This window comes from Tamandua tetradactyla, chromosome 11 (genome assembly GCF_023851605.1).
Source record: "Tamandua tetradactyla isolate mTamTet1 chromosome 11, mTamTet1.pri, whole genome shotgun sequence".
NCBI classification, from domain to species: domain Eukaryota; kingdom Metazoa; phylum Chordata; class Mammalia; order Pilosa; family Myrmecophagidae; genus Tamandua; species Tamandua tetradactyla.
In genome coordinates, this window is record NC_135337.1 from 14,138,345 (window position 1) to 14,164,887 (window position 26,543).

Below are 26,543 nucleotides of genomic sequence, written 5' to 3' on the forward strand. Positions count from 1 at the left end.
AAAACTTCAACTTCTGTGTGAGGCTAAAGGGAGAAATGTTTAGTTGGGGCAAAATTTATATTTTGGGTAGTGCATTTCCTAATTTAACTTGTGTGTCAGTTTAGGTGAACATGATAAGTACAGGGAATCTTGAATACGGCATGAGATTTTGTTGGTTTGTCCAGGTTAGTGCGAAGGCCCAACAAATCCTACAGTGATTTGAACAGTGAATAAAGAAGTATTTGCAGGGTCCCCTTAGGGGAATGTGGAGAAAAGGGGAAAGATTCAACTTCCCCTTTTGAAGAATTTCTGATACTCCTGCAACAGTGGGGACAACCAAATCAATAGGCTGAGCCCCCAATCTTGGGATTTGTCCCTATGAAACTTATTCCTGCAAAGGATAGGCTAAGTCTACTTAAAATTAGGCCTAAGAGTCACCCCCAGAGAATCTCTTTTGTTGCTCAGATGTGGCCACTCTTCCTAAGCCAACACAGCAAGCAAACTCACTGCCCTTCTTTCCTATGTGGGACATGACTCCCAGGGGTGTGACTGTCCCAGGCAACGTGGGACAGAAATCTCAGAATTAAACGGGACCTAGCATCAAGGAATTAAGAAAACCTTCTTGACCAAAGGCGGAAAAGAGAAATGAGAAAAAATAAAATGTCAATGGATGAGAGATTTCAAACAGAGTTGAGAGGTTATCCTGGAGATTATTCTTACGTATTATAGAGATATCCCTTTTCAGTTTATGGTGTATTTGAGTGGCTAAAGGGAAGTACCTAAAACTGTAGAGCTGTGCAGTTCCAGTAGCTTTGTTTCTTTTTTTTTTTTTAAAGGAAAGACAGAGAGAAGGAAGGAAGGATAGAAGGAAGGAAGGAAGGAAGAAAGGGAAACATTTTTAAACATTTTCTTGTTTTTTTTTTTTTTATTGTATTCTGTTTCTCCGTTTTTGTTACATGGGCTGGGGCCGGGAATCGAACCGAGGTCCTCCGGCATAGCAGGCAAGCACTTTGCCCGCTGAGCCACCGCGGCCCACCCCAAGCTTTGTTCTTGAAGATGACTGTATGAAGATAAAACATTTACAATGTGACTGTGTGATTGTGAAAACCTTCTGTCTAATGTTCCCTTTATCTAAGGTATGGACAGATGAATAAAAAATACGGATAAAAGAATAAATAATAGGTGGAACAAAGGCTAAAATATATCAGGTAGATGGAAATACTAGTAGTCAATGAGAGGGAGGGGTAAGGGGTATGGTTATGTACGAATTTTTTTTTTTTTCTGGAGTGATGCAAATGTTCTAAAAAATGAACATGGTTTTGAATATACAACTATGTAATGATATTGTGAGCCATTCATTGTACACCATGCATAGAATGTTTGTATGTTAAGAATGTTTGTGTTTGTATATTGTTTGTCAATAAAAATATTTTTATAAAATTCCTGAGTGCCACCCATTCATGAATAAACTGAACACTGCATTTAAATACTGATCAAATTCTACCTAACACATGTGGCATTATCAATGAGAAGTTGATGCAGTAGTTAAGAGGCGGAATGCCTTGCTTCAAATCCTAACTTTGCAATTACTAGGTATGTGATCTGGGGCAAGTCACTCAGCTTCTCTGTGTATCAGTTTCCTCATCTGTAAAATGGAGAAAATACCTCACAGGGTTTTTGTGAGGAGTAAATGAATTTGCAATATAAAGTGCTTAAAATAGCATCCTGTTCAGTGTAGATGCTCTATAAATGTTAATATTACTACAGTTGTTATCAGTGCTTAAGACTGTAGATGCTTTAGGATTCAATATATTTAAATGGCTCCTTCCCATAATTTCTGCCAAATAGTATAAATGCTTCATATACTTTATTACTACATGGAAATGACTACATGATAATATGACAGAATTTTGTAAAGCAAACAAACGTGAAATTGCATATTTAATGATGAAACCTTCAAAGTGGTCACCTCGGGAGGCTATATACTTTTCTAACTTTGCCTGCCCTGCCAAACATTTTTGGAAGACTTGTAGAATTGCCTTCAGGTCCTTGTGGCACAACGCTTTCTGGTATGCCATTATTGTTTGAGGGTATAAGAGATTTGTAAATGGCCAGAAATCTTTCTGGAACCAAATATAATGACTAAAGTAGGTTTCTCAAACCACTGTGCTGCATATTGAAGCATGTGATTTATAATGTTAAGCTAGATAGCCTTCCTGTATGGTTCTGAAAGGAATTCCAAAGGAGGGTTCCAGAGATATTTCTAACCAATATTTTAAAAATATATGTAAAGCTCTGAGTTCTAAGCCTGATGATTAAGTGGGGAGGAGGGAAGGGGAGAATGCTTTATTCTCAGGCATCTTTAGTAAAACAGCCACCATTCACTTTATAATAGAACTTTTCAGTATTCAATCCATTTTAAAATTAAGACTTTTCTATGTCCTTTGACTTTAAAATATAAGAAACTTCTGTACTTTAAAATGTATTTAGTGACACTTTTTATTGGGGAGAATATTTCATATTTAACTAACCAACCAACCAATACTAACCCCATCAGTCAATACAGAAAGCAGGGTAGGTTGCCATTCTATTTTTCAGATGGAGCTAAAGCAATGTTACTTTTTTTTAATATGACAAACTATCCAGAACTTTCTTAAAGTATATTCTTTAACAATAAAATACAAATCAATCACTGTGTCTTTGATTTAGTCAAACTGGCTTCTTCTTGAGATCTTTATGGGTCTGCTATTCCCACTAATCAGGAAAACACCAAACAATCTATAAAGCATGCTGGGCAAGCTGTAATAGTCAAACCTTGGCTGTCCTGTATGTTTCAAACCTACCGAAAGACTAAGAAGATTCTGCCACAGAAGAAGTTGGGCAAACAACTCCTCAGGTAAGTGAGTGAAGCCTCAGTTTAAGGTGAGAACCAAAGTTGGGCAGACAGAGACTGGGAGGGGAACCATTCAATAAGAAGGTGGGATGGTGGGGAAAATTTCAGTGATCACTGGTGTTGACTAGGGCATAATTTTTATTATCAGGCTTTCTTTTGGTCTCTTTTCAAACCCACAGCTGAATGGAAAAAGCTTATACGTATATACACACCACACATGCTAACCAGGTTTGAAGAGCTAAGAATTACATTTTTTTAAATTAGGTTTAAAGATAAAATACTAAGAAAGAGATAAAGGATTCAATTCTGCTATTAAATCTCAGCTACAGGGCGGTCCCCAGTGGTTCACTAGGCAGAGTTCTTACCTGCCATGCCGGAGACCCGGGTTTGATTCCCAGTGCTGCCCATGCAAAAACAAAAAATCTCAGCTACAATAATATTGAGCACTGTGTCATGTATTGTGCTAATATATTCTTTCACTTAATCCTAACAACAGTTCCAAAAAACAGTCCTAATGTTTTCATATTTTACATTACACATGAGGAAACTGCAGCTTAGAAATCCAAGATTTTAAAACCAGAGCTATGACTTAATAGGACTTCATTTACATCTATAGAAATATTAGACTAACTTGTAGTAATCAGAGGCAGTTTCAAATTCACCAAGAAATACGTATGCATTTCCAAGGTTGCTATATGCTCTTCTTTCAGCCGCTTTATCTCCAAATTCTTTTGCAATAAGGAGACGCTGAAATAGAGAATCTTTATTAGATACAATTATAATAGAAACAAACTTTAAGAACAACCTAATCATTGTTCAAAACTTTATTGGAGAAAATGACCTGGCTCCAAGGCTTTCCACTGTACCTGTTCATGAGCTATAACTGCATCCCTGAAGTTGCCAAGGAGGTAATGTGTGTTTCCAAGATTTCCAAAGGCACGTCCTTGAGCTGCTCGGTCACCCAAAGCAGTCACTAATGATAGGTTTTCCCTAAGTGGCAACAAAAAATTGTGAAAAAATAAGTTTGGAAAAAATTAATATTTATCTGATTTACATAAATGAGAAAAAAATTTAAATAAGCCCACAGCCATAACGTACCACATATTAAAGATGCATATATGATGGAGGGTGATTATAGAAAATAGCTGGGAACACTTTATTGAACCAATTTTTCGTGTAGGCTTCTGCCCAGATTCAAGGACAGATTTAATCTTGGAACCCCAATAGCTAAGAAAGTCTATGAAATTCTATTGGTAAAAGACTAAATGAATTCCAAATAGTTTTAGCCAGTGATATTTCTTATTTTTGCCACTAAGTGGCACTAGTATGCAGTTTAAATGAAAGCTTTCAGGAGGAAGAGATTACTACTAAATCAACACTGTAATATTTCAGCAACTGATTTGATGGTTTGTTTTAATTTCCTAGCCCACAATCTAAAAACCTTTGCTAAACTTAAAACTACTGGATAAAGAAAGTGTAGCAGATTCGCATCTAAGGTGAGCCCACATGACTGCATCAGTGCTACTCACTCATAATAATCCACAGCAGCCTGAAGAGCATTTCTCACTTCTTCAGGAAATTCTCCTGCATCTTGAGGACCAGGGCAGCTAAAACTTTTCCCTTTGGCATGATACACATTTCCAAGATTGTAAAGTGCTCTTGCTTCTCCTACCTAAATGCAGACATCCACAGAGTTTACATTTTAAAATTGGAGGTCAGGTACTAGAATGCTTATCACATGTATCTGTAATATCCTTAATATAAAGGTCAAGAGAAAGAAATTTTTACATTGGCCATCACAGAATGAAACAAATGATCACTTATGAAAGAAGGACTTCTCACTATTTCCTTTTTTTCCCCTATATTTAAATTTTTTATTATGTTTTCTCTTTTTCTTCTAAGAATATTTTCTTTTTCAGCATTAACTTGTAAGTAATCTATAGAATAAATAATATTAAAACACCAAGCAATTTCAATGGAGTCCTACCATTTAAAGTTTCTTTGTTACCTTGTCATTAAGCTCTCTGGAAATATCTAGGTGTCGTTGACAACAAACTATAGCTTCTTCAAAATTCCCAAGAACTTTTAAGGTGTTTCCCAGGTTACCACTAGCTTTGGCTTCTCCCAACTGGTCTCCAATAGTCCTAGAATTAAAAAAGCAAATAGCAGTGAAATATAAAGCAGCGAGAGTACAGCCAGTTTTCCTAGAGGATAACTGACATGCTTATAGCACGAAAGACTCATTAGCTTTGAAACCTACCTTAAACAAAAATTTAAACTTACATTTCTGTATTTAATTTTCATTTATTTAATTAAACTCTCAGGTCATTTCACTATTGCTTATTCATTTAATTAAATTCTGTGTTCAGTCTAAAAATGAGTTTTGAAAAGTGACACTACTGGGCTAGAATTCATTAAATGTATTAAGTTTATCTTAAAAGGTAATTAAGTTAGGGAGGAACAGTATTAAATTACCTTGCGAGAGTTAAATCATGATGATGGTATTCTAAGGCTTTTGCATAATCATGCAAATAGAAGTAAGCATTGCCCAGTTGGCTGTATATAGCGCTAAGCGTTTTTAGGTCCTCAGTTCCAACCTGAACAGCAGCTTCAAAGAATGACACACCAGCACGACAGTCTCCAGATTTACACAGACGTTCCCCTTCCAAGGCCAGTTCAAGGCAAGAAGCTTCCATTCTACAAAATTATATAGGACATTTATAGCATAACATTACAATTGCATCCCAGTTTTTTAGCTTCCAGAATATAATTTAAATATGAAATACGTTGCCACTCTTACAAGAGCTGCCTCTCTGATTGAATTATGTATTCATTATTAATAACAAAACAGCAAGCAATTATTTGTAGCAAAAGCTAATTTGCCTAATCAAATTTCTCTGAACCTCAGAAACCTGTTATACAGGGTAGCTAAATATCTTCATATGAGGCTTTTTAAAACTGGCCCACCCAGAGCAACCCACTTTAATCGTGAAAGAACCTAAAGCAGTGTTTCCTAAATTCTTCTGAGTTGTGGCAGACTTGAGAGTTTGGGGAGAATATAGGAGTGCCTGGGAAGGTGAGGTCCTTTAATGCTCTTTATCCAAGCAATCTACTCACCTGTCTATCAACCCCTTCCAACATTCACCCATCCATCTCTCTCTCTCTTCCCCACATTTTGATACACTCCTCCCTCCTTTCCACTGCATAACCACCTCTGCCTTAACATAAAAAAGTAGAGGAGCAAGATCTTGATCTACAAGGCACATTTTCACAAGAGAACTGAGTTTCAAGAAACTCTAACTCAGACAGCAATCATATAAAGATTTTTAGAAATCCTCAGTCTGTCCCTGAATTATAAAAGCCAGAATTGAGTCACCGTGAATACACATGAAAAAAAAAAATACACCTGATGTTTCAGGTTCCCATACTAGGTGTTAGTAGGTGCCCATCACTGAAAATACCATTCTGTTTCTTCTCAAACATCTTCATGATTTCTGTCATGTCTATATACTACCTAACTACTTGCTTAGTTTGCCTATATATTTCGGCAAATCTGCCTTTAAGCTGACATCACTTTAACTTGCTTTAAAAAAATCTGGCTATATCCATAGCAATACCCATGAAATTGGGTTTGACATGATACTTACATTCATTTTCTAACACATTCAAAATAGATAAGAAACTATAAAAATAAAGTGAGTAAAATTAGCCTATGTACCACCAGTGGTAACATATCACCCTTTGATAAACTCTGAGTTAGCTCATTAAGAATTTTAATTTTTGGAGCAGCACTAAATCACTCCTTACTAGAGTCAGCTCTGAGCAACTAATAGAGCAATGTTTCTTAGTCCTGTATGCACAACAGCAACAGCTCAGGTAGAATGCTTTTTAAAATTCCCAATGCTGGGTCCTCACTTAGCGGGGGCAGGGGTGGCAGTGGTTCGAGCCAAGATTGAGAATCAGTGCTTTAACAGGAAATGTCCATTAAACTACCATTTGCCCTAAATTAATTCAAGTATGATTACACTTTTTATTAGAGAAATTGTAGATTTATAGAAAAGTCATGCATAAAATACAGAGTTCCCACATAACACCTGGTTATTAACGCTTTGCATTAGTATAGTACGTTTGTTAAAATTCATGGAAGAATATTTTTATAATTGTACCATTAACTATAATCCACCGTTTACAATAGGGTTCACAGTTTGTATTGTACAGTTCTATTTTTTTAAATCTTTATTCCAGTAAGTTATATGCACCCCAAATTTCCCCCTTTTAACCACATTTAAATACATTAATTCAGTGCAGTTAATTATGTTCAAATGTTCTACCACCAATATGATTACACTTTTGTGTATCTAGGAATAGGTTAATTGATGTGTTTCCTCAAGTGCTTTCAGTCTATAAAACTTCATGGTTCCTTAGAGCCATAAATTAAAACGAAATTGTAAAAGCAGAAAATAAATCTGATGGAGCTAAAAGCTCTGGACTAAGTAAGAAAGAACCAATTGCTAACTGAAAGGTTCAAAGCAGACTTCTGAGTTCAGAAGAATTAGATTTATGTAGTCAACTCTAGTAGGTATTTTTCAAGTTTTGCATACAGGTATCTTCTTTTTATAACTCAAGTGATTTTGTCACAAACTAGTGATCTCAGCTTCACCTTACGGGTCTAGTCAAATAATCCAACTAAACCTATACTTAACATTTTGCTTCAAAATTAGACCAACACAATTAGAAAAATGAGGAAAGGTCCAAAGTACATGGAAAGAGAAGTTAAATGAGAACCTCACGTTGTAATATTTATATTACTTTATACGTTCTTTCACAACTTAGTAAAGCCTATTTTTGTCTTACACAAGTGAAAACTGCTTTTAGAATGATATTTTTGAAAATGAGAGATTTCATAAAAGAAAAAAATTACAGTATTTCCGTTTACGATGTTAACAGGTTACTGGCATACTCTGTGCGTGAACAGAAACTGTAAACAACGTGAATTTATTAAAGGGTTATTTTGCTAGATGACTGTGCCAGTTTGAATAGGTTGTATACCCCAGAAAAGCCATGTCCTTTAATCCTCATTCAATATTGCTGAGTGGTATATTTTTTACTGTTTCCAGGGAGATGTGACCCACTCAACTGTGGGTGGTAACTTTTGATTAGATGGTTTCCATGGAGATGGGTCTTCACCCATTCAAGGTGGGGTTGCTTAATAGAGCCCTTTGAGAGGGAATGTTTTGGAAAAAAGCTTTAGAGCCCCCAAAGCATGGAGATGAAGGAGGAAAATGCCCTCAAGGGAACTTCATGAAACAAGATGCCAGAAGAGGAAGCTAGCAGACTTGGTCACGTGCCTTTTCAGCTGAGAAAGAAACCCTGAACATCACTGGCCTTCTAAAACCAATCTATCTTTCTGTGGATATCTTAACTTGGACATTTTTATAGCTTTGTCTTAATTTGGACATTTCCATGGCCTTAGAACCATAAACTTGCAACTTAAAAAATTCCCCTTTTTAAAAGCCCTTCTGGTTCTGGTATATCACATTCCAGCAGCTTTTGCAAACTAGAACAGTGACATAACTTAATTACTTATCTTTGTCTAAATAACGAAACCATTGAACTTCGAGAACATCTGAGTAAAAAAGTTGGAAGATATGTTTTTATATATAAAATACATAAATTTCTCTATTAAATTTTTAAAATTTAGGCAGGATTCCAATTTTGTAAAAACATGCCTAGCAATTTCACTGCTGGGAATTGATCTAAGGATATATTTAAACAAGTTCAAAAGACATTCACTACAGCAAAAAACTGCAAATGGCTTAAAATCCATTAATAGAGTATTAATTTAAAAAAAATACATGCCACTATACAATGGAATACTAATAATGTTACATGATTTCCTTCAGGGGGAGAAAGAGAATACTCACACACTGTAGCACCATCAGCTAAGGACAACTGGGTTGTTGGCCAGGAGGTTAGGAATAAGGCAGAACTGGCCATTCACATATAAAATATTTAAAAACTGGAAGTTTATAAGAGCAAGTGCCTATGCTCATATAATGTAGAAAAGCATCTTCTTCGAATAAATACCTTCGTCACAAATGTGATCTTCTAGATTTAAATTTATACAACATCACACTGAAACCATTAATCTAAATGATGTTGCATCTAACAAAATTAATCTATAGGTTGAATTATGTCAAAAGAGCTACATTTTTAAAAAGGCATTTTATACAAATCTCATGAGAAATACTGATAGCAGACTGGAACCCTGCTAGCTATAAGGCTCTCCTCCATGGCAAAGAATGAGATAGCCCTCTAGAAGAAACTCCTTAGAATATTATTTCAACAACTAACACCCCAAATACAGTCCAAAACTCTGTATTTTATGATTAATTCTGAGACACGTTATGGCTGTGGTATATTTTGTTAGAAAGGAAATCAATATTTCTAATACCTCAATCAAATAAATGTAATAGGAAAATTGTTAGTAGCTAGGCAGGGCAGGTTAGGTCATAAATTTTTTAGAGGGTCATTAAATAGTAATAGAGAAAGTAATTTCATATCCTCTTTGTCTCTATGAGAGAACAGAAGTACATTTGTTTACCAGTTGGTAGAAAATAAAGAACATATCCAGGCTTAGCAGACAAAACAGGGAAATATATTTCCTTTAAAATACATCCCACATACAAAATTTCTCTAATTCTTCCTAATGGCCTGTTTACCTAGTTGTGTAATAAAAGAAAGTGCTTTTCCAAAAACAAAATACTACTATCCCTGACTGAACCATTTTCAGTTTTGTAATAATAGATTGAACATTTTATCTATAATTCTCCATATTCTGCAGAAACTTATTTCCTGTCAATTTATTTTTTAACTTTACTTTCTTCATTATCTTCTTAATTTTGTCTTCTTGTATTTATCAGTGAAAGCAAAAGAGGATTAAAACCTTGACTGTACACCATTTGAAAAGACTTAGCAATACAATACTTAGTATACAATACTTATTACTGGACGTAGTAACATTAATCCAGACTCTCCCCAAAGCCTCACATATTACTTACAAATAGATGAGGAGATTAAGGAGTCAAGGTTCAAAAACAAGAGACTGCTCTCCACCCTCTATGATGTGGGATCTCTTCTTACAGATCCTTGCTCTGTCTTCTATGTGTTCTACTTGGGCATGGACCTTTTCCATCACCAGTCCCAGATGCACTAAACTAGTTCTGTCCATTTAATTTACAATATACATTCAGTTCTTGTAGTTTGTTTTGTAAAATAAAAAGTAGCACAAAACTATTTTGATTTAAAATTTTTATGGCAACTTAATTTTTTATTTAAAAAAACAAACAATACACTTAGAACCACCAAAAATGGATATCTTAGTTAGCTTAACAATAGGCATATTTAAATAAAGCATCCATAAAATCACTGTAAATAAAGCCTGTATTTACACAGTAGGTTTCATAAACCAATTTAAAATTAAGGCAACAAGGAAAAAATCTACAAATTCAGGTAGCAAAGTTCTTAAATTTTAAATATTAAACACTAACTTAAAGACCATTTGATCAGTTGTCAAAACTGTGAATGCTCTCAAAATATCAGGTAGAGGGTGGGCCACAGTGGCTCAGCAGGCAGAGTTCTCGCCTGCCGTGCTAGAGATCCAGGTTCGATTCCCAGTGCCTGCCCATGTAAAAAAAAAAAATATATATATATATATATTATATATTATATATATATAATATATATATATCAAGTAAAAAGTTCTTACAAATATCTGCATTGCTATAGTAATGACCTATGTCACTAAATATTTTCCTGATATCAGGAAAATATGAAGATACAAATATTGTTACAATTAACAATATTTATAATTAACAATTGTACAATTAACAATAACAATTAACAATATGTACAATTCATATTCAAGTAATTTCATATGTTAATTGTTACAATTAACAATATGAAAATCTTAACCACATAAAATGGATATCTTAGCTTATCCAAACGCATATTTAAAAAAATCTAAGTAATCATCATAAAGCCTATCTGTACAGTATGTTTCATAAACCAATTTAAAATTAAAGCATGGCAACTTAATTATATACATATATTTTTTTTTTTTTTTTTTTTTTATTTTATTTTTTGCATGGGCAGGCCCAGGTATCAAACCTGGGTCTCTGGCATGGCAGGTGAGAACTCTGCCTGCTGAACCAATGTGGCCCACAACTTAATTTTAAAAGTGATTTTAACAAATGTCAAATTTAATTCTCAAAATACTCTCTGAGATAGGTTTTATCACAGAAGGAAAAACTGATACTCAGACAGGTTTAGTGAACTTTTAAAGGTCACAAATGGCCGAGCTGAGAAGTGAAATCCTGTCTTTGTTCTCCAAATCCAGAGCTCTTTTCACCACTCCAAGTAACTTATTCTTCAGAAAAGAATATTATTAATACCTACATCTATCTAGCAAAATGAAAGAATTCAGCATGAAAATTATATTTCCTCACAACTTATGTGCAACAGTTTAATTTTTACAATATGTAAAATATTGAAATGTTTATTATTCATAATAACTATGAATAAGAACATTTACTAACAAAATACAAAATAAACTATAATGAAACCATCTTCTAACTTCAAAAATTTGTATATATACGATATTCTCAATATATGTTTCATCTCTACTCTCCCTTCACTCCCCTGACTCCAGATTATTTTGAAGCACACTCAAGACAACATATGATTTCATTTGTAAATATTTCAGTGTGATGTTCTAAAAGATAAGGGCTTTCAACCCCCCCCAAAATACTATACCACTATCACAGCTAAATTACTAATAATAATTCCTTAAAATCAATCATCTATTTTAAGAAGATTTAGAAATTAACTCCATCTTACTATCAGTCTCCATCTCTCTACCTTTCCAAATAGATGCAAAATATTTTATAAAGCCTTGTGAAATCCCTCAGAAGGTTCCTTAGTGTCCGAAGAAAATACGCCATTTCAAAATTACAAGCTCATTGTGCCATAAAAACTCCTCTAGGAGTAGGTAAGAACTTCCACTGTGAAAGACCCAGATGGTTAAAACATTACATGCTAAGTATTTACCAGAGAAGAAGAGTAACTTATAATAGGCCTCCTAACATAAAGGATACAAATCATGATCCCAATTATATAACAATCCAGTCAGTATACACAATTCTGACCTTAGAGCACTGGTGAAGTCAAGGATTAGTTTGGTATATTCTTACTAAAGACAGTAGTTTCTCTTGGTGAAGTCCTACAGCAATGTCTAATCATGTTTGATCTGTGCTATATCACGGAAAAGGAACAAATCTAAGATCTTCCTACACACAAAGGTATAATCCAGTCTTATCAACTGCTCTTACAGTATGAGGAAGCATACCACTCTTCAAAATGTCTCGCAAGACCGGTAAAATCTTAAGTTCATTTGATAGTTATATCTGGGTGCAATGAAGTTCAACAGACATTTTATCAAATGTGGATGATGTGCCAGATAACGCATTATGGCTGCCCTAAAGGAGCTCAAAGCCACAGAAGGGAAAGGGGAGTGAGAGGTGGCCATAAACAGATACTTTGAATTTTAATATACTGTGTGCTAAGAAAAAGGTATGCATAGATATAAGCACGGGACTGGGCAGAGGAGGGAGAGTACACAGCCAAACCATGGTGTTTAAAAATGGTTTCCGGGAGGAGATAATCTCTGAGCTGAACTTTAAATGTTGAAAATTAGCTAAAGAAAGAAAGAAGAAAGGAAATTCAAGGCAAAGGATATAGCATGAGTAAAAGCACTGAGACATGAAACAACATGACACATAAGGGAATCTGAGCTGAAAGTACAAGGTGAGGTCTGCAGAAAGTAAGAATAAAGGAATAGTAGAGGCCAGATAACAGAAGAGTTTATGTGCTACTTTAAAACTTGACTCTGCCCTACAGGTGACTAGAAGCTACTGTGAGGAATTAAATAGGTAGTTACATGGGTAGCTTTGTATTTTAGGCTGAGCCCTCTAGAAGCAAATTAAAAAGATGGGTTTCAAGAAGATAACAATGGAGAACGGCATTAGTGAAGAAGTTACAGCAGTAGTCTGCAGGCAGGTAGGTGATGCAGCCTGAACTGCAGGAACGGTGAAAGGACACACATGAGAAGATGGATTTGAGAAATACCTAGGAGGAAAAAGTGGCAGGACTTTATGCTGGATATAGAGAGTGCATAGGATAAATCCCAAGTGTCTGGAAATATGTTCTAAAGGATGGGGTGATGACATTTTATATATTAAAATCTCACTTTAATTATGTTGACTGTCTTCTGTTTTCTTTGAAACTAAAATTTTTAATAGAAATGCCACCACCTTACCTATATAAACTTCCTTGGCATTACGCCCCAACATGAACATCTACTCTACACTTTGACAAATCTCCTTATCATTTCCAAAACGTGCTAAGGCATCTAAGATTTACTAATAAACAACCTCATCCATAAGAAATTTTGAATTCTAGTCACTGCTGTAAAGTTTTAATGTTTATTTATTAATCTGCAATTAATTTTTATAAAGAATCTATTAGTATCTAATCACCTTAATAAATGATTGTCTTCCATTCCAATATTTATACTTGTATTTATTCTACAGTTTAGTACACCGATCAGAACAAGTATTAACAATAATGGTGTCAAGATATCCTTGCTTTATTCTTAATTTTATCAGAAATGTCACTAATATTTTATCACTAAACATTAAACTAGCTATTGCTTTATCATTTTTAGACAATACCTGCCCGTATGAACTTGATTTAACATCTATTTCTTTAAATGGCTCATTTATAAAGCTCAGCAATTAAAAATTATAACACAAAAGTTAAGTCATTAGAAAATCCTTTTACTCTTAGAGATTCTGAAATAATATTCTATTTTCAACATTTGCATTATAAAGAGTTATAAAGAGTTGCAAAAAGTTACAAAGTATAAAGGAACATTCATAAAAACTCTTCCAGAGAACACTAACAAAAAAAAAGTATATAATTGCTCTCAACCACCACTGTCATACAGAAAGCGTACAGAAAATTTTAACAATCACAACAAAAAAAAGGCACTGTTTACAGGAGATACTACCTGTGGCTAAGATATTTTGAGTATTTTCAAATTTAAATATGAAACGATCAGAGTTAAAAACATGTTGTAGAGAAGGATTAAAAAATCACCTATTAAGAAAGCAACAGTCTTACCTGTAACGAACATGAAAAGAATGGTCTTCCCTCATGCTTATCAAATTTTCCTCCATCGAATCATATTATAAGCTGAGTAAAATATGAAATTATTTTATTCTGGCCCAATCCAGTTCTGTATAATGTAGAATTGTATCCAGAACATTGTCCAGTTAGTACATTAATGAGTTGGTGTTAATACATTCTAAGCTCCTGCTTCTTCTTTATTAATAATGAAAGGAGGTCAATGTCAGACAGCATTAAGGTTCAAAATGTGTCCCAAATCCTTGCATCTCTGGCCCTCTCAGCAGCACTGCAGCAACATTTCTGCAAAAGGAATACAAGATGCTTTGCTTGAAGTCCTATGTTCAAAGAATAACCTACAGTAACCCCATGCTTTACATAATCACATAGCTAACTCCATAGACTTCTGTCATGTCAATTACTTGAAAGAAACAGAAGGCTTAACTGCCACCACGGACTTCTAAATAAGAATGTAAATATATAGCAGAGATTGAGAAGTGAACTTTAATTTTTAAACTGGTCTAATGTGGGGTATTTTAATGAAATATAAACAATCATTAAGAGTGATATGTACCATATTAGTATTTAAAAATAAAAGTACAATACTTCAAGCTTTCAAAAACTGCTATAAACAAATCAAATAGAAATGCTATAATGAGGATGGTATGATGGTGGCTCAGTGGCAGAATTCTCACCTGCCATGCCAGAGACCCAGGTTTGATTCCCGGTGTCTGCCCCATGTGGGGGAAAAAAAAAAGGTATAATGAGTTGAACAGTTAATTCCAAACTCTGTAAATTTATTTCTTCAAAGATACGTGCTGACAATTAGGTTATAGTTGTATTCATTTGCTATCAAGGTATATTCTACTTACACTCATTTTTTAGGTCTTGAAAGTATTTTTTTATCAATATTGAATAGGTACAAAAGAGATTTGGGAAGTATGTGTATGGAAAAAAAAATTACAATGGCCCCACAACAAAACTGCAAAAGCTAATAAAACAATTTCATCAAAGAATGAAGGGTACAAGATTAACATGCTAAAATCAGTAGTGTTTTTAGACTCTAGCAATGAACAATATGAAGAGGAAATCAAGAGAAAAAATTCCATTAACAACAGCAACTAAAAGAATCAATATCTAGGAATAAATTTAGTCAAGGATGTAAACAACCTGTACACAGAAAATTATAAAACACTGCTGAAAAAAAAAAACTAAACAAAGGAGACCTAAATAAATGTAAGGACATTCTGGACTCATGGATTAGAAGACTAAATATTAATATGTCAATTTTACCCAAAGCAATGTATAGATTCAACACAATCGTGATCAACATTTCAACAGCCTTCTTTGCAGAAATGCAAAGGCCAACCTTAGAATAGCCAAAACAATCCCGATAAAGAACAAAGTTGTAGGATTCATACTTCTTGATTTTAAAACTTATTACAAAGCTATAGTAATCGAACGAGCATGGTATGGATACAAAGACAGACATATAAACCAAAGGAATCAAACTGAGAGTTCAGAAATCAACCTTCACACCTATAGCCAACAGATTTTTGACAAGAGTACCAAGACCACTTAATGGGGGAACAACAGTTTCTTCAACAAATGGTGCTGAAAAAAATGGCTATCCATGGGCAAAAGAATGAAGGTGAACTCATACCTCACACCATATACAAAAATTAACTCAATATGGATCAAAAGCCTAAATACAAGAACTTAAAATTATAAAAAAAAATTCTTAGAAGAAAACATAGGGAAATTTCTTCAGGATCTTGTGTTAGGCAATGTTTTCTTACACTTTATACCCAAAGCACGAGTTACAAAACAAAACAAAACAAAACAAAAAGATAAATGGAATGTCACCAAATTAAAAACTTCTGTGCGTGTATATTATTACATATATTGTCATATATCATGTTATACGCTATTATATATTATATTATTATTCAGCAATAAAAAGGAATGAAGTTCTAATATAGGCAACAACACAGATGAACCTTAAAGACATCATGTTGAGTGAAATCAGCCAGACATAAAAGGACAAATATTGTATGATCTCATTGATATGAAATAACTGGAATAAGCAAATTCATTTAAGCAGAAACTAGAATACAGGTTTACCAGAGGCTGGGGTGGGGGGGTAGGGAACAGAGAGTTAATGCTTAATAGATACAGAATTCGTGTTTGGGGTGATGAAAAGGCTTTGGTAATGGATAATGGTGATGGCAGTACAACACTGTGAATGTAATCAACACCACTGAATTATATATTTGAATGAGGCTAGAAGGAGAAAATTTAGCTTGTAAATATGTTACTACAATAAAAAACTATATAACTATAAAACACAAGCAGTGAATCCTAATGTAAACTACTGACTATAGTTAAAAATATAATAATATTGTATCATCAGTTGTAACAAAGACACCACACAGATGCAAAGTATTAATAATGGGGAAAACTGGTGTGTGTGTATGTGTGTAGGAGGGTGAATAATATGAGAACTCTGTACTTTCTGCTTGATTTTTCTATAAATTTGCAGCTTCTCTAATAATAATAAATAAAAAACCTCAAAAAAAAAAAAAGACAATGGTACAATGAACATTTATATAACACCACCCAATTTAAGATAAGGAACATTACCACTGCCTTTCTTTCCCCTTTGAGGTGATCTCTAAAAGGAATTCTGATCATCATTCCCTGGCTAGTCTTTACAACCTGACCACAAATGTCTGTATACCCCTAAATAATGTATGCTTAGTTTTATATGGTTTTGAACTTTATGCAAATAGAATTACACTATGGCTTTTTTCCGTATCTTGCTTCTGCTCAACATTATGTGTCTGAGATTTATCTCATGTTGTTGCATGTAGTTACAATCCATTTGTTTTTACCACTATATCATATTCCATTGTACACCAAATGTATTTTTCATTCTGCTGTTGATGGGCACTTGGATAGTTTCTAGTTTTTTGCTATTATTACAAGTACAGCTATAAATACTGAAATTAAGAATGTCATAGATGGTTAAACACAAAAGTAGATTAGTTAAGGAGAGAAGGCGTGAACTAGAAGAATATCTGAATAAACTATCCAGAGTACAAACAGACAGATATGGAAAACACTAAAGAGCAGGTGAGAGGAAAGAAGGACAAAATGAGAGGATCCATCATAGGTCTAATAGGAGCACTGAAGGAAAAATAAAGAAAGAAGTAAAGGCAAAAGCTTCAATGATGAAGAAAGTTCAGAATGAAAGAAAGACATGAATCAGACTGAAGGTGTATACTAAGTCCTGAACAGGATCAATAAAAATGAATCCATACCCAAACATATCACAGAGAAACTACAGAACATCAGAGACAAACTAAACCTTTAGAATAGCAATTGACAGACAAATAAGGAAAAAATACATATGTTTGTGTATAGTCTGGATATATATATTTACAACAAATTAAATCTAAGAAATGAATAGACTCTGGACTCAGTGTGTTCAAGGTCTCTCAGCGTTATAAAGAATCCCACAAGTAATATGTTACTAAAGTATTCTCAAAAAGGTCATAAAGCAACTAATTCAAATTCTGAATAGTTCTATTAGAAAATTGTCCCATACATTGAACAATCTTTCTGTCCATTTATCCTGGGGTTCTTCCTTCTGCCAAATTTTACTAATCATTTAAAGATGTTAATCTCATACTTATTAAAACGTAAGCATGTAGTTAAATTAACAAATGTATATATAATAAAGCTGCAGAATATCTTACTTAAGACTGCCTAGAGAATAATTTTTTAAACAATTAAAACGGCAATAAGACAGAGAGAAGAATGCCATTTACCAATTTACTAAGGATAATTTATAATATGGTTTTACTATTCTGAAAAGCACCAAAAAAACCTCACTCTTACATTACTATCTCCATAACAGCTAAACAGCATTTCTTATCTTAAAATTATTCACTGAACACATAAGTAATTCTCAATTCAATGATTCATATTGCAAGAACTATCTAGCCAACGGAGTAACATGTTCATTCATGTCCTGCATTACATGGAGTTAACAAATATACTTCATATTTAACAAACAGTGTAACACTAATAAAATTTGCAGCAAATACTAAATTATGAACTTGTTAATTAGGATAAGAGAACTTAACGGTAGGACTGGGAACTAGAATGGAAAATACAGATTTGACAGAATGGTGAGATGTGACCAAGTTTAACCTCCTATCTCCATTAAGACATACAACTAAAATAATTCACAAGGAATACATATCTCCCTTAATAGCTTCCCTCAGGTTTTAACAGACAAAGCTCCAAAAACAGATCACTTTTTTCACATCCCAGAAGGTGAGAGAGACATACTGAAAGATCAACTAGTACATAAATTTTGTTGCCTCACATTTAATGATGTGATTAGAAAGTCAAAACAGGTAGACTCTGTTATATGGCTAGGTAGACTTCTAGACACTGTCCAAGGTATGCAGTCAGAGTAGAAAAGAAAGGCTGGCTCTTTAACAAAGCAATTCTGGTCCTGTCAGTAAAAATTACGCTAACTAGGGGACAGCGGGAAATGAGCAAAAGTTACATTTATATCTTTTGTCCTTACAATTTATCTCAACTATTTTTTTCCTAACTGCAATTTAAATCCTATAATGTTTGGCCTGTTCCTTTCATTTGACTGTCTAGATAACACCCATCAGCCAATAAAATTTAGTTTTCTTACCTCGAGGTAGATAATCTAAGCTCCTTAAACTTCTCTTGTCCTAATAATTCCCTCTAATGTACAACACTAAAATTTTCCAAATCCCTTTCAATTGTTAGGTTTCAACCCCTGCATCAATTTGATGACTGATAAATATCAAGGAAGAATCAAGAATATATTTTAAATGAAGTTATGTTAGAATTTAGTGTATGAATTAATGTAACAAGTACACACCACAGTAATTATGAGGGTATTATAGTAGGATGCCAAAACCTGCTCTTCTAGAATAAACTCAAATAACTGCTCTAGATAAACTGGTTATTTTCTCTCAAATTACGTACCTGTAAGCAGAAACTAATTTGTTTTCAGAAGGACTAGATATGGCTTTTCACCTAATTCAAACTTCTGTTTCTGACTACATTTAATTTGAAATATAGAGTGGAAACAATAACAAAGAGTTATCATGGCAAGTATAAGGAGTAATGTGCACAATACACCAAGAGTAGGAAAGTTAAAGCTAGGAAGTTAAAAATAAAAGAATATGACATGGGTATAAGAAAAGATGAATTTAGTATGTAAAGCTCAACAAAAGATAAAGTTTGTTTAGCCTGATTTTAGTGTGGCAGGTATTAGTCAATTAAAAGTGAGAAAAATTATTTGGGTATCACAGTATATTAATGATTTGGGAAAACAGTGCCCAAAGCAAGGGAAGCCAGGCCCAAGAATAGCTAAGCACTTGATTAAGTAATATAGCTAAGAGTGCCTAAAGAAAAATGAAAAACAATGCCCTTAGTGAAAGACAAAGGTGAAGAAATAACAGAGAGCTTTCAAGATTTCCAATCCTGAGGATAAGTGAACACAGTACCATTGATAGAGTATATCACACTTGTACTTGATTAAGTGCTATATTCACAAACAGTAGCTGAAAGAAAATATTAAGCTAGAAGTAATTCAAAACTGGATAAAATTTGACTATTAAAGAAAGGTTTGGGGGAAAAAAGTACAAGTGAATGATCATTTTTAAAACTAAAAAAAAAAAAAAGTTATCAAATACCTAAGTGAGGTTTAAAATGTGAATACTAAAATAACTCAGTGGCAAAACTAAAAAGAAATTACAATAAGAGGAAAAAATGAAAGCAATACCTAAAAATTCTGATTCTTTATTCAATGTACTCAATTCCTAAACCAATAACACAATCAAAATGTTGCATATTACCAAAGACGAACTCAAGATACTATGAAGACTCTTAAATGTCCTCTTTCATACTGCTAAAAATAATCATGTTGGATATGGTTTTAGAGTTAACTGATAATTGTCATCACACCAAATGTAGATTACTTTAAACAATCCCAAATTAATTTTTAAAAACATAATCTTTAGCGTTCAATTAAGCAGGTCATTCTAGTCTCTCTCATTTTGGGCAAATAGGAATTTACTACAGATGATTTCGTAAAAACTATACCAATAGGTTTTCTTAAGCAAATACAGAATGCTAAAGTATGTATTTCAATCAGGTCAAGTCTTAATTTATTATTAATCATAAAATTTACAAGAACAGATGTTCAATCTGTAAGGTATCAGGCTAAATTAGTTTAGGAAACAAGTATAACAGAACGACGAACTAAACACACATTTTATTATAATATATTTCTAAAAAATTGCAACTATCAATGAGCTAAATAAGGTACTAGGATAAAGTTCAAAGGATAGATTAAATTTATTATTATAGATTCCAAATAAATCTCAACCTTATATGCATACCATTACTCAAAAGAGTCCCCAAGTGTATCCGAAGTTAATTCTCATGTGTCAATACAAAAAATGTCAAATACATGTAAAGTAAAAACACAATTAATTTCAAACTCTTATTTTTATCTTGGCAGTTTGAAAAAAATACAAAATTCAGAGCTATGGATAATTAAAACTGTAAAACAATGAACACCAGAGAATAAGACTTACAGTCATTTATTACTTTATGCTGGCTAGCCATCAGCTTCAGTCAGTACATGTGCTGGTTTGAAAGTATTACATACCAGAAAAGCTATGTTTTAATCTGGATTCAATTTTGGGGAGGCAGCCATTTCTTTTAATCCTGATTCAATATTGTAGATGGAAACTTTTGATTAGATTCTCTTCATGGACATGTGACATATCTGATTGTGGGTGTGACCTTTGATTACATGGAGATGTGACCCCACTCATTCCAGGTTGGGTCTTGATTAGTTTACTGGAATCCTTTAAGAGAGGAAACATTTGGGAAAGCCAGAAACGCCAGAGCCAACAGAAACTTCAGAGCACAGCTGACACAAATGCCAACACTTGGAGAACAGAAACACTGATGTTTGGAGATGCTTGGAGACCAGCAGACATCACCATGAGATGTTAAGCAAACCATAACCTGGAAAGACCCAAGGGAAGCCAAGAGATGAAAGCCATCCCTGAAGAAGCAAAGTGAGGAGCCACCACAGGAACAGAGCTGAAAGCAGTGGAGCCCAGGAGCAAGGGACTAGCAGATGCCAGCCACATGACTTTCCAGCTGACAGAGGTGTTCCTGACCTATCGGGCTTTCTTGAGTGAAGGTTACTTCTTGTCGGTGCCTTTATTTGGACACTTTCACTTTCTTAGAACTGTAAACTTGTAACTTAACTAAATTTCCCTTTATAAAAGCCATTCTATTTCTGGTATACTGCATTCAAGCAGCTTTCAAACTAAAACAGATTTTGGTACCAGAGAAGTGGGGTGCTGCTGCAGTTTGCAAATACCAAATATGTTGGAACAGCTTTTTAAATGGATAAGGGGAAGATTCTGGGAGAGTTATAAGGATCATGATAGAGAAGACCTAGAATGCTTTGAAGAGGTTGCTGGTAGAAATGTGAACTCTAAAGATATCTCCAAGGAGGCTACAGACAGAAATGATGAATATGTCTTTGCAAACTGGAAAGAAGGCATTTGTTGTGAATGGAAGGCAGAATATGAGACCAATGAACTTGGATATGTAGCAGAATAAATATCCAAACTGAATGTGGAAAATGTAGTCTTGCAGCTCCTTGCAGCTTATAGTAAAATTTAAGTGGAAAGAGGTAAGTTGAGAACTGAGCTCTTGGGTATAAAGGAACCAAAAATTGATGGTCTGGAAAATTCTGGGATTCCAGAAAGTAAGACCCCAGTGAACAGGGCCACATGTCAGGATTTAAGCAACATGAAAGCAGTCATCCATTTTAGAAAAAGTCAGTATTGGAGATCAAGTTATTCAGAAAGGATTTGTGGAACATTCTATTGTCTGATAGGTATGATCCCAGTATACTGCACAGAAAACCAACAAGAGTGTTGTGTGATCTGTGTAAACAAAACCACAGGCAGTCTGAATTACAAAGGACAGAAAAGGGACAAATTGAAGGAAAAATGGCTTCAGAGGCAGAACTATGGAAACAAAGGAAACCTCAGGCCAGGAGAGCACACTGACCCATACATGTGGAGAGGGTAAGTTTGCCCCAAGAAGCAGAGGGTGGGCCTTCAACTTTCTTGCTCAGGAAGAGTTATGCCACATCAGGCCTCGGAGAGGGTGCAGCACATAAACCCGGGACTGGGGGGAGCTGGCTGCCACCCCATTGTTCTGGAGGGGTTGAGCATGTGCCTGGGAGATGACAGAGATCCCGGGTGCTACCCTGATGTATGGAGAGAGAGGAACCAAAAAAAAAAAGGTGGTCCTCCCAATGAATCCTGCTGTTGCAGCACACCCCAGCATTTGGAGAGAGAGTAAGGCCACTGTGTGTAGGCCCATGGAAGGGGTGGGACTGCTGCTTTCTAAACTACACAGAATAAATGACTCTCAGACTTTGAAATCTAATGGAGTTTGCTCTGCAGGTTTTCAGAACTGTTCAGTTCTGGTAACCCCTGTTTACCTTTCAATTTCTCCCTATGGCAATGGAAATATGTATCCTATGACTGTCCCTCCTTTGTATATTGGCAGCAGATAACTTGCTCTGAGCCTCATAGGTCCAGACCTAGAGGAGAACTTTTTGTCTTAAGACAGACCATGCCCGTAACAGACTTTGATGAGATTTGGTACTAGTTTTGACTTTGTATTGTCTTTTGTATTGCTACTGAAATGGTTTAAGGCTTTTTTGCGATATTGTGATGGAGTGAATGTATTTTGTATATGGAAAGAACATGTTTTGGGGGGTCCAGAGGGTGGACTGTGTCAGTTTGAAAGTATTACATACTCCAGAAAAGCCATATTTTAATCCTGATTCAATCTTGTGGAGGCAGCCATTTCTTTTAATCCCAATTCAGAATTGTAGGTGGAAACTTACATTTAGGTTCTCTTCAAGGACACATGACACACCTGATTGTGGGTGTGACCTTTGATTACATGGAAATGTGAATATGCCCATTCCAGGTGGGTCTTGATTAGTTAACTGGAATCCTTTAAAAGAGGAAGTACTTGGGAGAGAGCCAGAAATGGCAGAGCCAACAGAAACTTCAGAGCACAGCTGACACAAATGCTAACACCTGGAGAACAGAAACACTGATGTTTGGAGATGATGCTTGGAGACTAGCAGATGTCACCATGAGACATTAAGTAAACCAGAACCTGGAGAGAGCCAAGAGAAGCCAAGAGATGAAAGCCAGCCCTGAAGAAACAAAGTGAGGAATCCCCACAGGAACAGAGGCTGAAAGCAACCGAGTCCAGGAGCAAGGGACCAACAGATGCCAGCCATGTGACTTTCCAGGTGATAGAGGTGTGTTCCTGACCCATGACCTTCCCTGAATTTACGTATCTCTCCTTGGATGCCTTAGTTTGGACATTTTTATAGGCTTAGAACTGTAAACTTGTACCTTATTAAATTCCCTTTTTTAAAAGCCATTCTAGTTTTGGTATATTGCATTCTGGAAGCTTACAAACTAAAACAGTACATAAACATAATAATTTAAAAACTCAGTAGTGAAGCACAAAATATGTGGTCCTTGCTACTGAGCATTGTTCATTAGTTAATAAAGGAACGAATGAGGACTCTCCTTTTTTAAACTTTCTATGAATCATTAAAAGTTCAAACAGCTTTCTCTTTTAAATTGCTAAATCAAGCAAAACTTTATCCTTCAGATTAGAAGAGCACTATATAAAAACTATACAACAGCATGACATTAAATCAGTTCTTTTAACTGCAGCACTTAAAAAAAATCGGTTTCAAATATTTTTCAGCAGATATAAATCCCAATGCAAAAGGATTAAAAATGCCTAAAAAGGGTCCTTGGAGAATAGGAATTTAGAATTACTTCAGAGGAAAATGTATTAAAATGACTCCGTCCTCTCACTCAAAAGTTATCACCATTCTGTGGAAAAAAATAAATGTCTATGCAATTCAATAAGGTTATGGAATGATATGGGAAGAATAAACTAATTATTAATTAAAAATGAGTATTATTAATTGAATAAATAACTAAAAAGGACCAGGGAAAATTTTTGGAAGTTGAAGGAAATCTGTACTGCGCCTTGAAGGGTAGATAAATCTTAAGCCAATGGAGGAAAGATATTCCAGTCACGGAAAATGGCTCAAGGAAAAGCAAGGAGGTGGGAATGAACAGAATGTGTCCCAGGACAGTGCACCGGGTTAGGAGTACTGAAAGAAGTCTGAGAATGGAGAGCAGTAACAAATTGTGAGGGGCTCTGATGTTGTGTCTGAAGCACATATCTATCTGACCTTATATTTACATAGAGGGGAGAACTGCAGCTTTTTTTCCAACAAAAGAATAGCAAAGTTGGATCTGTGTTAGGAAGTAAACCAGCAGCAATGTATAGGGCAGGAAAGGGAGACAGAGGAATAAACTGAAAGACACTGCAAAGAAATCCAAAAACAACTATTGATAGGAAGCTTTCTCTTGTCATCTCACAACACCAAACACTAAACTTTTTTTTTTTATTTCTTGCCTGGGAAGAAGAATAAAGACACAAGCTATGAAGCAACGAAGAAACTGTGCTTAAAAAAAAAAAGAGGACTTTAATATATTTCTGCTCCATAGTAAAGAATATGTCATATGCATGTAAATATCTCAGGAAACATTTATTCTTACATTCACTTTTATTTTTTTTTCTACATGGGCAGGCATCGGGAATCGAACCCGGGTCCTCTGGCATGGCAGGCGAGCATTCTTGCCTGCTGAGCCACTGTGGCCCGCCCAGGAAACATTTATTCTTAATTCATAAGTGTTTTCATAAAAATTATTTACAAAGGACATTGAAAATGCTGTCCAATTTATAAGATAATAAAAAAGCAAGATGGTAGTACCAAGTGAAAGACTAAATTATTTCTGTACAATTCACAATACAACACCAGATCCACTGGCATCTTATAAATAGAATTTTGTCCCCACAAGTAGAATTCAGAGCAATGACGATTTAAACAGAGAAGCAATACAGTATGTGCTTTGGGATCAGGTCACGGTTTGAGTTCCAGCAAAGTAACTTATTAGTTACATGATGCTAAGCTAGTTACTTAAACTCAGAATAGGTTTGAGCATAATAATACTTATCCAAGATATCTGTTGTAGTGACCTGAGATTTGATTTATAAAGCCCCTAATCCAGTGCCTGTCTCTGATACTCAAAAAAAAGTCCTCCATGAAACAGGGGTTATTATAACTGTTATAATAACAGCTGCTGTTATTATTATAAAATAAAACAGGAGTTTAAATCTGTTAGGTTTTCAATTTTAAAATTCCACAGAGCTAATTATCAAAATCTAATCTTTCAGATAAATCTCAGAAATACTCTATGCTAAGAACAAGGCCATTTCTTAAACTATTACATCCTATCATTGCTGGCTTGGTACTAATTGCCTAAGTCTCAGATTTACATTAAAATGTAATATTTGTAACAATGCATATCTGAGTTAATAAAAGAAGACAACTAAACCACTCTCTAGCCAAGGAAGGTTTGAGAGAAATGTCTCCACAACAACAGCACACACTTTTTTACTTTGTAACTAGTCCTTATAATTAACAGCCTGGGTAAGAACTTGCCACAATCAAAGTCGATGGTCAGGTGTGAAAAAGAGCAGGTATGAAACTGCCCCTCTTCCCCCCAGCCTCCAACTCCCTTCCACACACTCACGTCTATCAACAGCGACCTTCCTTCCTTTTGTTGCATAACTGCTTCTAGACCATCAACCAAAGTCACTTCTCAACAGGGAGAACCCAAGCAAAAGTAGTCTTTATCAGAGGTTAACTACACAGATGTTTATCAGGCCGGAAATCCTTGGTGCACTCTTAAATTGGCAGCTTGAAAGTTCACCTGGGTCGGTGTGTTCACTTTCCACACATACCACGAAGGACTTCGATACGTGCCCGCCAGAAAGGGAAGCCAAGAACCTACCTCGTCTATTTCTACGGAAAGATTAAATTATGCATTAAGGCAAATAAAATTTCCATCCTTACTCGTTTGCTTTAGTGGAGCTCAAATGATACTTGTTAGAAATTGTCTGGCTGGTTACCATTAAAACACAATGGAATTAAATATTGTCCACTTTCTCTTATTTGAATTTACTCAGGTTTTTACGAAAGGGCTTTCTTAAGATTTTATACTTCCTAAGACTTTTTGGAGCAACTACCAATTTCTACAGTAAGTCGACAGGGTGGTGCCACGAAGTTCACGAAATATGACAAACTCGGGTATCTGGTTGAGATAAACGCATGGACTAAAAACGAATGCAAGCTGTTTAATTCCACAGG

The 26,543-nt window shown here is 34.8% G+C and overlaps 1 protein-coding gene across 5 annotated transcripts in view; it reads right to left on the minus strand.

Annotated features, from left to right (window-relative positions):
* GPSM2 (G protein signaling modulator 2) overlaps positions 1-26,543 on the minus strand; it is an 84,114-nt gene that overhangs the window by 24,389 nt on the left and 33,182 nt on the right. For 4 of the 5 annotated variants that reach the window (XR_013159226.1, XM_077120031.1, XM_077120030.1 and 1 more), the window contains exons 2-7: positions 14,114-14,419; positions 5,348-5,569; positions 4,881-5,016; positions 4,402-4,544; positions 3,739-3,862; positions 3,504-3,619 (exon numbers count right to left, since the gene is read on the minus strand). Coding sequence is in view for 4 of the 5 variants with exons in the window: in XM_077120031.1 (XP_076976146.1) it covers positions 3,504-3,619; positions 3,739-3,862; positions 4,402-4,544; positions 4,881-5,016; positions 5,348-5,569; positions 14,114-14,169 (797 nt within the window). In the remaining variant the exon portion in view is untranslated. The remainder of the gene's footprint in view (positions 1-3,503; positions 3,620-3,738; positions 3,863-4,401; positions 4,545-4,880; positions 5,017-5,347; positions 5,570-14,113; positions 14,420-26,543) is intronic. The other variant, XM_077120032.1, reaches the window with a different exon arrangement.